Raw genomic sequence first — 14340 nt, forward strand, 5'->3', positions numbered from 1 at the left:
TTCTTTACATTTGTTCAGAAGAAATAAATTAGAGATCAGCTAAGTACATTCATTAATATTGATTGCACATTAATCACATTAAAGTCTACTTACTTTTCATTGGTTGACATTTGATAATATAATTTAACCTTTAACAATATGTATTTACCATCATGTTCAACCAATCACATCTTTTGTCGCACAATGGAGTATTCTATACATTTTGCCTAAAGATTAATGATGATGCACAATCTGGCCGGTCTTAGCTGTCGATGATCTTGCCTCTGAACTGAGTAACAGGGACCTGAAACGGGAGGAGAAGAGAAGCTCCGGGGAGAACCCGGCGTAAGGGCTCCGAAGCTCAAGTTAGAATCCTTCAAAGGCAAGAATAACCAGATAGCGCGAAAGTTAGCATACCTCGTCCCTGGGGGGTAGAAGCCTTTTATAACCACCTCGCGCACTCACTTCCAGACCTCCGTCAGGTCGGGCATGATTACTTCTGAACTCCTGCCAGTTCGGGTGTCATTTCCTCAGGTCGGACAGAACCGCCACTATTCCTTTTGTCGGAGCCGTCTCTGTGGCTAGTGACGACGGTTGCAGGTGGCGGTGGCAGGAAGCCGTTTGAAATGCGGCTGTCAGGCGTCAGATCCCAAATCAGTCAGGTATGTCGCCCTTGGATATGGACGTCCTTGGTGTCGGGTACGTTCGGCTGGCCTGGTGCTTTGGAAGTGAAGTGTTGGAGTGGCGAGCGAGGTGCCTTGAGTTCGGTTTGGAGCGTTCCGAGCTGCCACGGGTCAGCTTTGTGAGGCTTGGGGCCTAGTATAGTTTGGGCTCCTTGCAGGGAGCTCGGATTCTCAGTAGGGAGCTCACTCTTAATAGCGAGCTCGGACTCCCAGTAGGGAGTTTGTTCTTAATAGGGAGCTCAGTTTTTAGGGAGCTCGGGTTCTTGGGGAGCTCGGATTTAGGGAGCTCGGGCTCCTAGTACCGAGCTCGGGCTTGGGGAGCTCAGGTTTTAGGGAGCTCGGGTTCTTTAGGGAGCTCGGGCTCCTAGTACCGAGCTCGGACTTGGAGAGCTCGGGTTTTAGGGAGCTCGGATCCTTGACAGGGAGCTCGGATCCTTGACAGGGAGCTCGCTCTTAACAAGGAGCCCGGACTAAGTACAGCGATCTGGAGTTCGGGCTCGGTAGTGAGTTTGAACTTGCTTCCGATGTTCGCTTTGGGTGCTCTACTATCCCGAGCTGCTTGCCTTTGCCACGTGTCGGGTGATCGCGAGGTCGGGCCAAATTTCCCTTCATCAATTGCCCCCCACTCCCTGCGACAACAGTTCTGTCTTGGCGCGGGGAGTTTGCAAGGTAGCAAGAGGGTTTTGGTCCGTGCTGAGCGCGCTTGCTCTAATTTGATTTTCAAAAAAGGGCGCGCGTTTGGGAGTCGTGACGGCAGTTGTTCGGGAGTTGCGCTGCAGACGCTTTTATTGCGAGGAGACGTGCGCCGTTACCCCCTCAGTTTCGGGAAGACGCATGCCGACACCTATCCTCTGACAAGACGTGCGCGACGTTCCGTCAATTTCAGAAAGACGTGCGCTGATTGGTCTTGGAGGACGTGCGGCTTAACGCGGCTGTGGGCCGTTGGATTGGCTTCGATCTGGGCCGTCGCTTTCCGTACGCTGTGGATATAAATAGTGCGCGGGGGGGGCCCGTCCTTGCTACTGTTGTACATCTTGAGCTCGCGCCTTAAGTTTCAGCTCGCGTCCCAGGATTTCTTGCTTGTTCGAGTTCTCGCGGTCTGCTTCAGTCTTCTTCCCAGGTGAGTGTTTCTGGAATCCCGTTTTGTTTCACGATGTCTGGTTTGGAGGGTTCAGACTGTTCAAGCGGGTCTGATGTGGGTTCTACGAACCAGTTTGCGTCCCACGGCAGTTCAAGTGAGCCTGATGTAGGTCTCGAGGAAGGGGTCGGGCCTACCACCCGAGGTGCTTCGGGTAGGTCGGCATCCACCTCCCGTCGTGGCCGGGTTGTAGATCAGTTCGGCCCTTCGACTATGACGCTTGAGGAACTTCAAACCCTCGTAGACTACTACAATTTTCCCAGTGAGTACAATTACTTTATCCCTACGGGGAGCTTTCCTTGGGAACACGGTCCTGATGAGATGGTGATTTTCCGGGAACAGCTCGCCGCAGGGCTGCGAATGCCCTTCCACCCTCTTCTTGTCGAGGTCCTAAACCACTTCAGTGTGACGGTTGGCTAGCTTCACCCGAACTCTATTAGGAACTTAGTGGGAACGATCTCTTTATTTTGCGACGAGAACTTCCCTCTGGATCTGGAGATTTTTTCTTCTATCTTAATGTTGAAAAAGCAAGTGGGTCCCCTTCCTGGGCGTAGGCGGGCATACTACCTGTCCCCTCGCCCGGGCTTCAAGCTCTTACACGGACTCCCCAATAAGGTCCCGGCGTGGAAGCGGGACTATTTCGGGGTGCGAAGTGCGATGGGGTGGCCGTTTCAGACCGGCTGGGGGGTTGCCGCTCCTGATTCCGGCATCACACTTGATGAGGAGACGGCGAAGGGCCTCCGGCAATGGGCGCGGCTTGGGCTGGACTGCCAATGGTATCTGACGGAGGCCAAGCTTATTGCTGCGGGCCTGAGTTCGGGTAGGTTCTTTCCCTAGTGATCTTGTCTTGCTCTTCTTTTACGTTTTATTGATGCCGAACTCCTTTTCGCAGGTACAATGGATTCTCGAGGGACCCGAGGCGGGCACTTGTTCGAGGGGATGAAGAGGAGAAAGCGGGTGGCCAAGAGAGATCGCGCCGAGCCATCCCGAGCTGCGGAGCCCGAGGTGCCGGATTATCCGGCAGAGGAGCCCGAGATGGTTCCTCCTATGCAGGGGCCGGCGGGGGCTCCTTATGCCGAAACCACACACACGGGGGCTCCCGCCTATTCCGAGTCCGCTCATATGCGAGCTGGGCCGTCGGGCTCGGAGGCCCCGGGGGACTTCAGGAGCGTGCTGTCGCCTGTTCATGCTCTTCAACGGAGTAAGGAGGCGATGTTTCCTGAGGAAGTTGCGGCGTGGACCGAGCTCCCTCTGCACCAAGTGGCCTGCCGTGCTGTTACTCATGCCATGGTGGTAAGTGATCCCTTCTTTAGAGCTCGGCTTCTATTCTTTTATTTGTTTCTCTGATCTCGTTTTCCTTTGATAGGTGAACTCCTCCATTCAAGCCTTGGCGAACCAGGTGGAGAAATGCTCACGGCAGGCGCGAGCTGCCGAGGAGAATGCTCGTGCCGCTGATGCTGCTGCTCGCCGTGCGCGGTCTAGGCAGGCGAGGTCTCAGAGGGATGCCGAGGCCATGGGAGTGGTGGTGCAGCGCATGGCGGAAATGAAGTTGGACCTGGAGCACCAAGTCGAGTATCTTCAGGAGGATATCAGGGAGAGGACTCAGATCTTCTCTCAAGGCATCGAAGACGCGAAGAAGAAGGTTGTCAGCGATTACATTGCTTCGCCGGATTTCGATGACCTGATGGTAGACTCCTACAGGAGGGGTTTCAAGCTAAGTCGGTGGATGATCCGGAATACGTACCCCGACCTCGATACCAGCGCCATATCCACTTCGCGCATCACTCCAGAGATGGCTAATGCTGCGAATGCCGAACCAGACTCCGAGGGGGAGGCAGGTCCTTCGGGCATTGTCGGAGAGGCTTCTGATAACGATGAAGTAGCCTCGGGCTTATGAAATGAAATGTCTTTTTGTTTTTTTTTTTTATATGTACACATCTGTTTTGAAATGAAATGTCTTTTTGTTCATGTACTGGTGTCTTCGAGCTATATTTTTTGCCGAACTGACCATTTCGGTCCTTCAGTTCGTTTTACGAAATGACTTCGGCGTACTTGCCTTGGTGGCTTATAGATAGTACCTTCTCAAGTTGACAACGTTCCATGCTCGGGGTACTTGTTTCCCTTCTAGGGTTCCGAGCTCGTACGCTTCCCCACCGAGTGTTTTCATTACTTTGTAGGGTCCTTCCCAGTTTGGTCCAAGTTTAACTACGCCGGGTTCGGGCACCATGACCTTACGGAGAACCAGGTCGCCGACGTGGAAGTTCCTCTTTTTTACTCGCGCGTTGTAGTACCGAGCTACCTTTTGTTGGTAAGCTACAGTTCGGATGTGCGCGAGGTCTCTCACTTCGTCCAGTAGGTCGAGGTTGGTGCGTAACTCGCCCTCGTTTTCCCGTTCGTCGTACGCTTCTAGTCGCAACGTAAGCACTTCGATTTCCGCCGGGATCACTGCTTCGGTGCCATAGGTGAGGTTAAAGGGGGTCTCACCCGTGGCGGTCTTTTCCATGGTTCGGTGTGCCCATAAAACACTTGGTAGTTCGTCTGCCCACAAACCTTTGGCTCGGTCCAATCGCGCTTTCAGTCCGCGGAGGATGGTTCTGTTCATTACTTCTGTTTGGCCATTTGCCTGCGGGTGTGCGACCGATGTGAAGTTCTGACTAATTCCCATACCTCGGCACCATTCTTGGAACTTGATGTCTTCGAACTATTTGCCATTGTCGGAGATCAGTACCCGAGGTAGTCCGAAGCGACATACGATGTTCTTCCAAAAGAAGTTTTGTATGTTTCGGGCCGTAACTATTGCCAGGGGTTCGGCTTCTATCCATTTTGTGAAATAATCTACTGCCACCACTAGGAATTTTCTCCCGCCTATCGCTGGTGGGAATGGCCCTAGGAGGTCGATGCCCCATTGGGCGAAGGGCCATGGGCTGGTGAGGTATTTGAGGTCGACAGCGGGCTGATGGTGGATGCTGGCATGCTTCTGACACTTGTCGCATTTTCTGACGAGCTCGATTGCCTCTGTCTTCATTGTTGGCCAGTAGTATCCTTGTCGAAGTGCCTTTTGGGCGAGGGCTCTGCCCCCCAGGTGTCCGCCGCACAAGCCTTCATGGATGTCGCGGAGTACCAGCTCGGCTTCGGCTGGGCGCAAGCATCGCAGATAGGGGAGCGTGTAGGATCGTCGGTACAACCGTTCGTCTATCATGACGTATTTGGCTGCCTGGCGCTGCACCCTCTTGGCTGTGTTGCGGTCCGCGGGGAGGGTTCCATCTAACAGGAAGCTCGCGAGTGGGTCGATCCAGCTCGGCTCTGCTTCGGTGACGGGAGCGACCTCTTCTGCCCCACCGAGAATGCTGGGCCGAGGCAAGTCCTCTACGTACACGGTTCTCCTGGCGTTGTGGCTCGTGCTAGCCAATCGGGACAGGGCGTCGGCCTCAGCGTTCTCTGACCTCGGGATTTGCTTGATGAAGTGTGATTGGAAGTTGAGCAGAGCTTCCTTTACTTTGGCTAAGTACGCAACCATAGTGAGTTCGCGTGCTTCGTACTCGCTTGTAACTTGGTTGACCACGAGCTGGGAATCACTGCAGATAACCATGTGCTTTGCTCTGACCTTGCGCGCTAGGTTTAGCCCGGCTATCAGTGCCTCGTACTCCGCCTCGTTGTTGGATGCCGCGAACTCAAAGCGTAGTGCGTATTCCAGTTTTGTTCCGCCCGGGCCGCGTAGCACTATTCCAGCCCCGCTGCCTTGTTGGTTCGAGGAGCCATCTACGTGAAGGATCCAGGGCTCCTCATCCCAGTTCGCGCTTGGTCTAACCAGGAAGGAAGCCACGCTGGCTGCTACTTCACGGGGTTCGGACTCGTTTGGCTTGGGAGCTCCGAGTTCGCCCGAACTGGGGACCTCGGGCTCAACCAGCTCAGGGGCTTCGGGGTTGAACGTGCACTCTGCGATAAAATCTGCCAAGGCTTGGGCCTTGATGGCAGTTCTTGGCTTGTACTGGAGATCGTACTCGCTGAGTTCGATGGACCACTTCGTCAGTCGGCGGGAAACCTCGGGTTTGAGTAAAACTTGCCTCAGAGGTTTGTCGGTCAGGACGATGACGGTGTGGGCCTGGAAGTACGGGCGGAGTTTCCGTGCTGCTACCACCAGGGCATACGCTAGCTTTTCTATCTGCGGGTACCTTGTCTCTGCTCCCTGCAAGATTTTACTAACATAATATATGGGTCGTTGGACCCGGTCTGCCTCCTTTACTAGTACCGAACTGACCACCTCATCGCTAGCCGAGAGGTATAGCTCTAAGACTTCACCTTCCTCGGGCCGAGCTAAGGTTGGCACATTGGCGAGATAGCCTTTTAGCTCGTCAAACGCGAGCTGATAGTCTTGGGTCCATTCGAACCCTTTGCCTTTGATTGCTTTGAAGAAGGGTAGGCAGCGATCTGCCGACTTGGACATGAAGCAACTTAGGGCGGCTATGCGGCCGTTTAGCCTTTGGACTTCTTTTATTTTCCGATGTGGTCTCATATCTAGGATGGCTTGTATTTTGTCTAGGTTGGCCTCGATGCCACGTCAATTGACAACATAGCCCAGGAACTTGCCCGAGGTGACGCCAAAGACACATTTGTTGGGGTTTAATTTCATGTTATACTGACGCAGGATTTGGAAGACAGAACCTAAGTCTTGTATTAATTCTTGCGAAAACTGTGTTTTGACGACCATGTCGTCTACATAGCACTCTATCTTTGTGCCGATCAGGGACCGAAACAGCCTATTTACAAGTCTTTGGAAGGTCGCCCCGGTGTTTTTTAACCCGAAGGGCATGACCTTGTAACAGTATAGACCGAACTCGGTTATGAAGCTGGTTTTTTCCTCGTCGGACTAGTCCATCCGGATTTGGTTGTAGACTGAGTAAGCATCCAGGAAGCTTAGCAATTCATGTCCCGAGGTCGCGTCCACTAGGCGGTCGATCCTAGGAAGGGGGAAGCAGTCTTTCGGGCAAGCTCGGTTCAGGTCGGTGTAGTCGACGCACATGCGCCACTTGCCGTTCGCCTTTTTCACCAGCACAGGGTTGGCCACCCAGCTCGGGTAATGGACTTCCCTTATGAAGTCTGCCGCGAGGAGCTTTTCGACTTCCTCGTCGACCGCTTTCCAGCGCTCCGGGGCTAAGTTCCGTTTCTTCTGTCTAACGGGTCTGACTAAAGGGTCAGTGTTAAGTTTGTGAGTTATAAGACTAGGGTCAATACCGGGCATATCGACCGCGGACCATGCAAAAATATCTAAATTTTGGAGTAAAAAATTTACCAGTTCGGTCCGTAGAGGTTCCTTGACAGAAGCACCAATCCTGAGTGCGCGAGCTGGGTCCGTAGGTGAGGTCGGGATCGCGACTGTTTCTTCTGTTGGCGAGGCTCGTTCTTCGCCTTGCTCCGTAGGCCGCTCCAGATCGAGGTCACCGGCCGGCTTGGACTTGCCCTTTAGGGCGGCGACGTAGCACTTGCGGGACTCGAGCTGGTCGCCCCGCACTACCCCCACACCGAAGTCCGTAGGGAACTTCATTGCCAAATAGTAGGTAGAGACCACCGCCCGCAGGATATGCGTGATTGGTCGTCCTATTATGGCGTTGTATGGGGAGGGGGTCACGACCACCAGAAAATCGTGGCTGAGTCTGACCGCACAAGGCCACGTGCCGACTTCCACGGGCACCGTTATCTTTCCAAGGGGCCTGACTTCCTCCCCGCTGAAGCCCACCAGGGGAGTGCTTGCAGGTTTTAGTTCGCTCCTTGGCAGCTGTAGCCGATCAAATGCCGACTTGAATAGGATGTCCGCCGAGCTGCCTGAATCTACGAGCACGCGCCTAACTTCGAAGTCACTGATCCTGAGTTTAATGACAAGTGCGTCGTCGTGAGGGTAGCGAACTCCCCGCGCGTCGTCTTCTGTGAAGAGGATCGGCTCCTCGGTCTTCGGCCTCTTCGGGGGGTTCCGCTCCTCGAGGACCGCTTCGCGAACTGAGGTCCGAGCTGCCGCTGATGTGCACCCCGCCACCACTAAACCTCCCACAATTACATGGATGGTTCCCCGAACTGGCCTTTCTGCCGGAGGCTGTCGCTGCATCGGTTCGGTAGACCTACTGCTGGTCTCCGGGGCGTTTTTTAAGTGTTCGCCCGGCTGATCCGCTTTATTGCTATTATTGTTGTGTTGTACAAAGTTTCTTAAGTATCCGCGACGGATGAGCCCCTCTATCTCGTCTCGGAGGTTATTACATTGCTCGGTACTGTGACCGTGATCCCTATGGAAACTACAATACAAGTTCTTGTTTCTTTCGTTCGGATTTCCCTTTAGGCGAGGTGGCCATTTCACGAAGGGGGCGTCCTTGATCGTCATTAGGATCTCGGTCCGCCTCGTGTTCAGTGGCATGTAATCCGTCCGAGCTGGCAGGGGAGCTCGGAACGACTGGTTCGGTTTGGGTCCCGGGGCGGGTTTTTTCGGTCGCCCGAGCTAGAGTTCTCGCCGTCCCTCTTTCTTTTCTTGTTTCCGCCCTCGGTTCTTTGGTTGATTTCCTCCTCCGTCCTCATGAACTTGTCCGCGAGCTTGAGGAACTCGGCCACGGTCGCAGGCTGGTTAGCTACCATGTGCCACTTGAATTCCTTGTGCGTCACCCCTCTCTTTGCCGCGGCGAGCTGCACCGCGGGGTCTAACCGAGGTATCTGTAAGCATGCCTCGTTGAATCGTTTGATGTAGCCCCGTATGGGTTCTCCTTCCCCTTGGACTACTCCGAAGATGCTTTCCTCTGCCCTGGGGCACCGTTTGCTGGTGACAAAGTGTGCGATGAAGACCTGCACGAACTGAGCCCAACACTTTATCGATCCGGGGGCCAGGTTCCTGTACCAAGTGCGGGCTACCCCCTTGAGGGTGGTGGTGAAGGCCACGCACATGCATGATTCGCTGGCTCTGGCGAGGTGCATTTGGGACTGGAAAGCGTCCACGTGGTCGTTGGGGTCGAAAGACCCGTCATACTTGTCCAGGTGCGGGAGCTTGAAATCTCTAGGCAAGGGGACTGCCAGGAGTTCTGAGGCGAGGGGGGAAGGAATTGAGAGAATCAGGGCGACTCCTACCTCGTCCGAGCTCGTCTCACCTTTGCCTCTGAGCTAGGATAAGACGCGGGTGGCGGTTCGTCGACTTCGACGGCGTCTTCGCTGCTGAGTGGGCCTTGTGTTGGCGCTGCTGGCCTCCGTGTTGCCGAGCTCGATGGGCTCGGGGTGCTAGTAGTCCGCTGCTGCTAGTGCGCTGAATCGGTTTCCCACTAGTGGGGACTCCGGTTTGGAGACCCGAGGTGCTGACCTCACGGGCGAGGTTCCTGATCCGCCTGCGAGCCGCGAGGCGGGGATGACTTTTCTTTCTCCCCGGCCTGGGGACGAGGCCTGGCTGTTTGGGGGATTCTGGGGCCTGGAGGCCTTTCCTTGGTGGAGGCGCCCATCCTGCGGAGAAGCCTTTACTGGCTTTGGGGCAAGGCGGCGAGGTGGAAGTAGTGGTTGGTTCGGTGTCAGTTGGGGAAACTGCTGCTGGTAGTGGTATTGGGAGAGGTTGTGCAACACTTGGTGCTGGTGAAGCTGGTGTTACTGGAATTGCTGCATCTGGGCTTGCATTGCCCGCATGCATTGCATTAAGTCATCCAACCGATTTTGGCTAGCTGCCAGGGGGACGGCGGTTGGTTCAGTGAAGGTAGTCTCGATGGGAAGAGGGAAGGGGATGTTTGCGGAAGGTAGGCTTACAGGTGCCACTGCTTGTGGTGTAGTCAGATTGGGGATTCCATCCACCGTGAGGGGGATGGTGAACTGCCCAACACACACCACGGGAACTTGGAGCTGTTCCCCGGTGGTGTTTGTCTCTGTGCCGCGTCCAGCGTTGCTGGATGAGGCCATAAGTAATGAGTTTTTGAGAGAAGAAGGAAAGGGTATGAAAGTTTTGGAGGGAGGCTTTTTGAAGCGTATCCCACAGACGGCGCCAATTGATGATGCACAATCTGGCCGGTCTTAGCTGTCGATGATCTTGCCTCTGAACTGAGTAACAGGGACCTGAAACGGGAGGAGAAGAGAAGCTCCGGGGAGAACCCGGCGTAAGGGCTCCGAAGCTCAAGTTAGAATCCTTCAAAGGCAAGAATAACCAGATAGCGCGAAAGTTAGCATACCTCGTCCCTGGGGGGGTAGAAGCCTTTTATAACCACCTCGCGCACTCACTTCCAGACCTCCGTCAGGTCAGGCATGATTACTTCTGAACTCCTGCCAGTTCGGGTGTCATTTCCTCTGGTCGGACAGAACCGCCACTGTTCCTTTTGTCGGAGCCGTCTCTGTGGCTAGTGATGACGATTGCAGGTGGCGGTGGCAGGAAGCCGTTTGAAATGCGGCTGTCAGGCGTCAGATCCCAAATCAGTCAGGTACGTCGCCCTTGGATATGGACGTCCTTGGTGTCGAGTACGTTCGGCTGGCCTGGTGCTTTGGAAGTGAAGTGTTGGAGTGGCGAGCGAGGTGCCTTGAGTTCGGTTTGGAGCGTTCCGAGCTGCCACGGGTCAGCTCGGGTCAGCTTTGTGAGGCTTGGGGCCCAGTATAGTTTGGGCTCCTTGCAGGGAGTTCGGATTCTCAGTAGGGAGCTCGCTCTTAATAGCGAGCTCGGACTCCCAGTAGGGAGTTTGTTCTTAATAGGGAGCTCAGTTTTTAGGGAGCTCGGGTTCTTGGGGAGCTCGGATTTAGGGAGCTCGGGTTCTTAGGGAGCTCGGGCTCCTAGTACCGAGCTCGGACTTGGGGAGCTCAGGTTTTAGGGAGCTCGGGTTCTTTAGGGAGCTCGGGCTCCTAGTACCGAGCTCGGACTTGGAGAGCTCGGGTTTTAGGGAGCTCGGATCCTTGACAGGGAGCTCGCTCTTAACAAGGAGCCCGGACTAAGTACAGCGATCTGGAGTTCGGGCTCGGTAGTGAGTTTGGACTTGCTTCCGATGTTCGCTTTGGGTGCTCTACTGTCCCGAGCTGCTTGCCTTTGCCACGTGTCGGGCGATCGCGAGGTCGGGCCAAATTTCCCTTCATCAATTAATATATTTAATTGAGTGAACGAGTGGTTTAGTGTTTGAGTGGGGATATTGTTGGGTTATGTCTTGTTTTTCTTGTACTCCCTTCCTTGAAATGTTTCTTACTGCAACTCCACAGATGGTAAGCTCTGAATCATGACTACTCATACATAAAGGAGTAAAGGATTCCCATTGTCTCTATTGGAAACTAAACACTAAGCAATCAATTACAAAATTTGATTAGATACTAGATTTTGTATGGTGTTCACAATGTCATGAGGACTCTGAGTACCATCAACCTTGATTATCCCCTCACTGGGATCAATATCAAGCAAGTCCAATTGAGACTGCAAGAGCGAAGCAGGCATGAAGTGTTTCCCTTCCTTGGCCCTTGCATTGATCCGAACTGCAAGCACCCCGGCCGGAGCATCCAGCAAAACGAACTTCACACAACAAGCATAACTTCCCACTTCATAACTTTCATCAGCCATTCTGAGAATTTCCCTGTAGTTCTTTTGCAAAGCTGAGCACGCAAGGATTGTGGTTTTGCCACTGTTTATGCTATCTCTGAGAGTGTCGCGTAGTTTCTCAAGCCATGGCACCCGGTCTTCCTCTGATAATGGTATCCCCTTGCTCATCTTTTCTGTATGATTGTCCAGATCAGTGTTATAAGAACTTTAGGCTCAGTTAAGAAGCACAAATATAATATATATATATATATATATATATATATATATATATATTATAATTACATACAAAATACAAGGTTTTGCACTCTACATATTTGTATTTGTGCTTCTTCCAAACTAAGTTTTAGAGATCATAATTGTTCAACGAATTCAAATTCATAAGGACATGAGTACCTTTATTTGATTGTGGATGGAAGTCATCAGCATCCAGAAAAACACAATTCATGGCCTTGCTCAGCATCTCCCCTATGGTTCTGTTAAAACAAAATGGACAAGAACATGAGACAGAGAGAGAGAGAGAGGAGGGGTGAATTGAAGAGAGTCCAGCCAGGTCAGTTGAGCAAAAGCTCAAACAAATTGCAGCCAAGGTGGGAATTCATTAGTCAGATGATCAGTTGGAAGGTAGGGAGTAGGGAGTGGCCTCGAATGATGATCCGCCACAGAACCAAATCATGAAATCAACCACCACCATCACCAAAAAAGACACAGGGGAAGTGAGTGGGGTGGCGGCCAGGTTGAGTCCACTCAGGCTGATTCGATCGGTACAGAGAGAAGAGGACTCAGCCTAATACGACACGAAACTGGGTTGTGAACCCATTGTTTAGAAATCGTGAGCTCAAAAGATCAGTGGAATGGCTTGAATCATCAGCGTCTTGCTTCTGAATTCTCACAACCATTTTTTTTTTTTTCTTATAGTGCTGAGAGTGTGAGACCTACTGAATGATTGATGGGTCCTGGCCGGACGATGCCCCAATACAATTACATTCAGACTAGAAACTAAAAGAAAAGGAAAGAGAAGATTTTGTTGGATGGAATTAAGGCCTTACGATTTTCCGGATCCACTAACACCAATGATCACAATAACTAATCCTGCAATTTATACATAGAGCAACAAAAACAAACATAAACATAAATAAACGTCAAATCCATCCAGGAAAAAGTTCAAATGTACGAAAAAACGGAAAAAGATCACAAAATCACTTACCTTTGGGATCTGGAGCCATGGATATGGGGATGGAGGTAGAGTTGATGAGATATCGCTGCAAATTTTCCCAGAAGAGAGAGAAACAAGATCACAAAATCACCACTGCGTTGCTAAATTGTATGAAGGGGATGGCGCGGTTTGTCATTTGTCGACTCACGTAGTCACGTACCTGGGATTCAATTTTCAAATCATAAAATAAATCGGGAAATTTATGGGTTTTTTTTTTCGATTAAACGGGATAGAAATTTATGGTTTACTCCTATCAAAAACGTGCTTTTTTCTTTTTTTTGTCAGCAAAACATGTGAGTAATTGTTTTATTTCCTAGTCATAATAGACACAAATCTACACGCCACTCTTTCCAATCCAACCATAATACAGCATCAAATGGCAATGCTTGTATTTTGCACGAATGCCAAAGATTTCTGATCGTCATCAAATAATTTGGTTAATTGTCTCTCTCTCTCTCTCTGGAAATTCTTGAGTCTTGACAAAATTTCTGGTTGGGGAATCAAGCGGTGAAGATCCAATGAGAATGCAATTTCCTTTTTTTTTTTTGGCTGCCAGAGAATGCATTTTCCCGACCAGGCCGTCCATCACTCTTTTTAAGTCCTAACCCAACTTAATGGCGTGGCGTGCGTTACCTTCTTACTACTTATCAAAAGTCAAATTGTCGCCTTACTCAACCAAAACCGAAAAATCAATTCGAATCAAGAAAAATCTAACCGAAAAAATCTAGCTAATGAAAGATCTCAGTTTTGGTTTGGTGCTTTTCAAAAACCAGTAGTATCGTGGAGTTGAGGAATCATACCAATCAATTGAATAAAGTTTAAACAAATAGTTTTGATCCAAATTCGACCTTTGGCTTTTCAAAAATTAATGGCACCAGTTCGATTTCAAAAAAGAACCCACGGTTAGGGTTTAGTCTTTCTCTATTCGTTAAACAAATAATTTTGATACAAATTCGAACATTGGTTTTTCAAAAATTAATGATACCAGTTCAATTTCAAAAAAGAACCCACAGCTAAGGTTTAGTCTTTCTTTGCGTTTACATCTGATAGTGTTTTACCTTATACTGCTCGTTGCTCCTTTTTGCACCTTGTGCATGCAACAATGAGCAGAGCGATGGCCCGCTTGCGACATTGCATTGGCTGTAATTTTAGAAAAATTCATTTTTCAACTTTTGGAAAAGGCTCAATATCGTAAAAGACCTGTTCTCTGGATGCGTAAGCGCACACCCGTCTCGACTGACCTCGATTGTGACTGATGATGCACGTGAATCATTTCTCGAAAGACAGTAGGCCCTCCAATCTGACCATCTTCTGCAACACTCATTTAAGATCAAGTGAAACACTCTTTTAAGATCAGGTGGGTGTTTAGCATTGGTGTGTTTTCCAAGCATTCCGTTTTACTTTTACAGATGGGACCCAATTTATAAGTGTTTCATTTTATCAAGTTTTTTTTTATGGTTTTTAGCATATAAGTGTACTTTTGGGGTTTAATATCAATAAAAGTAATATATTTAAAAAATTTTCAAAAATAAATTAACTTTTTAAAAATAATATCAATAAAGGGCAAAAACACTATTCATCTTCACTAGAGCCGTCGTCTGCCGCCACCCGCTACCACCCCCTCTACCTCCGGCAATGTTGCCGGAGGTGGCCGGAGGCAGAGGTGGTGGTGGCGGCATTGGTGGTCATTCCTTTGCCCGTCACCACTGCCACCTCTGTCTCCACCCATCTCCGTCAACATTGTCGGAGGTAGAGGCGGAAGTGGCGGCATTGGACAAAGAAACCACCAACGCCGTCACCGCCACCTCTGCCTCCACCC

The 14340-nt window shown here is 51.0% G+C and overlaps 1 protein-coding gene across 1 annotated transcript; it reads right to left on the minus strand.

Moving 5' to 3' along the window:
• Window positions 1-10978: 10978 nt before the first annotated feature.
• On the minus strand, window positions 10979-13077 carry LOC104596313 (gluconokinase-like). Its single transcript, XM_010257387.3, has 4 exons — window positions 12513-13077; window positions 12355-12397; window positions 11702-11781; window positions 10979-11481 (listed from the first exon to the last, which is right to left on the minus strand). The coding sequence occupies exons 1-4, from the start codon at window positions 12529-12531 to the stop codon at window positions 11066-11068; spliced, it is 558 nt and encodes a 185-aa protein (XP_010255689.1). The 5' UTR covers window positions 12532-13077; the 3' UTR covers window positions 10979-11065.
• Between the last annotated feature and the right edge of the window lie 1263 nt (window positions 13078-14340).

The sequence above is a fragment of the Nelumbo nucifera genome, chromosome 1 (genome assembly GCF_055504915.1).
Source record: "Nelumbo nucifera cultivar China Antique chromosome 1, China Antique-T2T, whole genome shotgun sequence".
NCBI classification, from domain to species: domain Eukaryota; kingdom Viridiplantae; phylum Streptophyta; class Magnoliopsida; order Proteales; family Nelumbonaceae; genus Nelumbo; species Nelumbo nucifera.